General features: G+C 55.6%; 1 protein-coding gene across 1 annotated transcript in view; it reads left to right on the top strand.

Annotated features, from left to right (window-relative positions):
- Positions 1 to 181: 181 nt before the first annotated feature.
- Positions 182 to 1,270, top strand: part of UBQLN4 (ubiquilin 4) — a gene marked incomplete at its 5' end in the record, with an annotated part of 6,226 nt that continues 5,137 nt past the window's right edge. The window contains one exon of the mRNA XM_008940568.1: positions 182 to 444. Coding sequence (XP_008938816.1) covers positions 182 to 444 — 263 coding nt within the window. The remainder of the gene's footprint in view (positions 445 to 1,270) is intronic.

Here is a 1,270-nt window from a genome sequence, read left to right as displayed (position 1 = left end):
TCTGCCGGGCACTCCTCAGGGCACTCCTCAGCTCCCCTGCCCTTGCTGAAGCACATGTACGTGGGAGTGGAGGGTGCCCCTGACTGTCGTGGGTGCAGCTCTGCTGATGCCCCATCCTCTTCCAGCAGCTGCCAGCAGTTACTGACTCACACCCCTCTCCCCCTGTGTGTTCCCTCTCCAGCTGGCTTCGGTGGCATCACTGGGCTGGGCAGCCTTGGGATGGGCTCTGCCAACTTCATGGAGCTCCAGCAGCAGATGCAGCGGCAGCTGATGTCCAACCCAGAGATGCTTTCTCAGATCATGGAGAACCCCTTGGTGCAGAACATGATGTCTAACCCCGATCTCATGAGACAGATGATCATGGCCAATCCCCAGATGCAGCAGCTCATGGAGCGGAATCCGGAGATAAGCCACATGCTGAATAACCCAGAGCTCATGAGGCAGGTGAGTCGGCGTGCTCAGGAGCACCCTGGTGCACCAGCTTCTGTGTCTGCTCCCAGAGGGAGCCTGTGAACCCCAGAGCTGTGATTTCAGACCTCTTCCTTCCTGCTGGAAGCTCTGCAAACAGGCAGCAGGCTTGTGTTCTGCAGCCACCGATTTCTCAGCCCACATACTTGCAACTCTTACCTCCCTTTCAGGGCTGTTGAATCCATCGTGTTTGGGGCAAAAAATGGATGCTGGGAACAGCCCAGTGTGCTGCTGTGTTCTGGTTCAGGAAGGGGAGTGAGGCAGCCACAGAGAGGCAAAGCTGCTGTGAAAGCTTCTTCTTTTTCTCTCTGTCTCTGGATGGATGAAGTACAGGCTGCAGAGCTGCACAGTTGGTATTTTACTACCTGTATCAGCAGCAAGCACTAGTCCTAGGCCAGGATTCCAGGAGTCTGGTTTGCTGTGCAGTCCCCATGCCCTGGAGGACTGGCTAGCTGGAAGACAGGAGGTTCATCAGGGGTGAGCAAGAGCCTGGGTGTTAAGCAGCCTGTGAGAGGCCTCAGCTGTTCCCCCAGGAAGATCTGTCAGGAGCTCTGCCCAGGTTGTTGCTGAACGGGCCTCGTTTCCATCTGCTGCTCAATTATCCTCCAACTGTGTTGTTCATACGTGGAATTCCAGAGCCTCTGAACGAGCTGTAAGCAGCTCCTCAAAAGAGATCTGGCTCTTCTTGTGCAGGGGAGAGCCACCAGAAGTCTGGAGAGGGTGGATTTCTTGGTTTTCATGAAGTGGGAAGGATCTAATCTCTTCCAGCTCGGTGTCAGTGCAGCCCATCTCCTCCGAGCAG

The sequence above is a fragment of the Merops nubicus genome, unplaced genomic scaffold (genome assembly GCF_000691845.1).
Source record: "Merops nubicus isolate BGI_N331 unplaced genomic scaffold, ASM69184v1 scaffold25235, whole genome shotgun sequence".
Lineage (NCBI taxonomy): Eukaryota > Metazoa > Chordata > Aves > Coraciiformes > Meropidae > Merops > Merops nubicus.
This window is presented reverse-complemented; position numbering and strand designations above follow the sequence as displayed.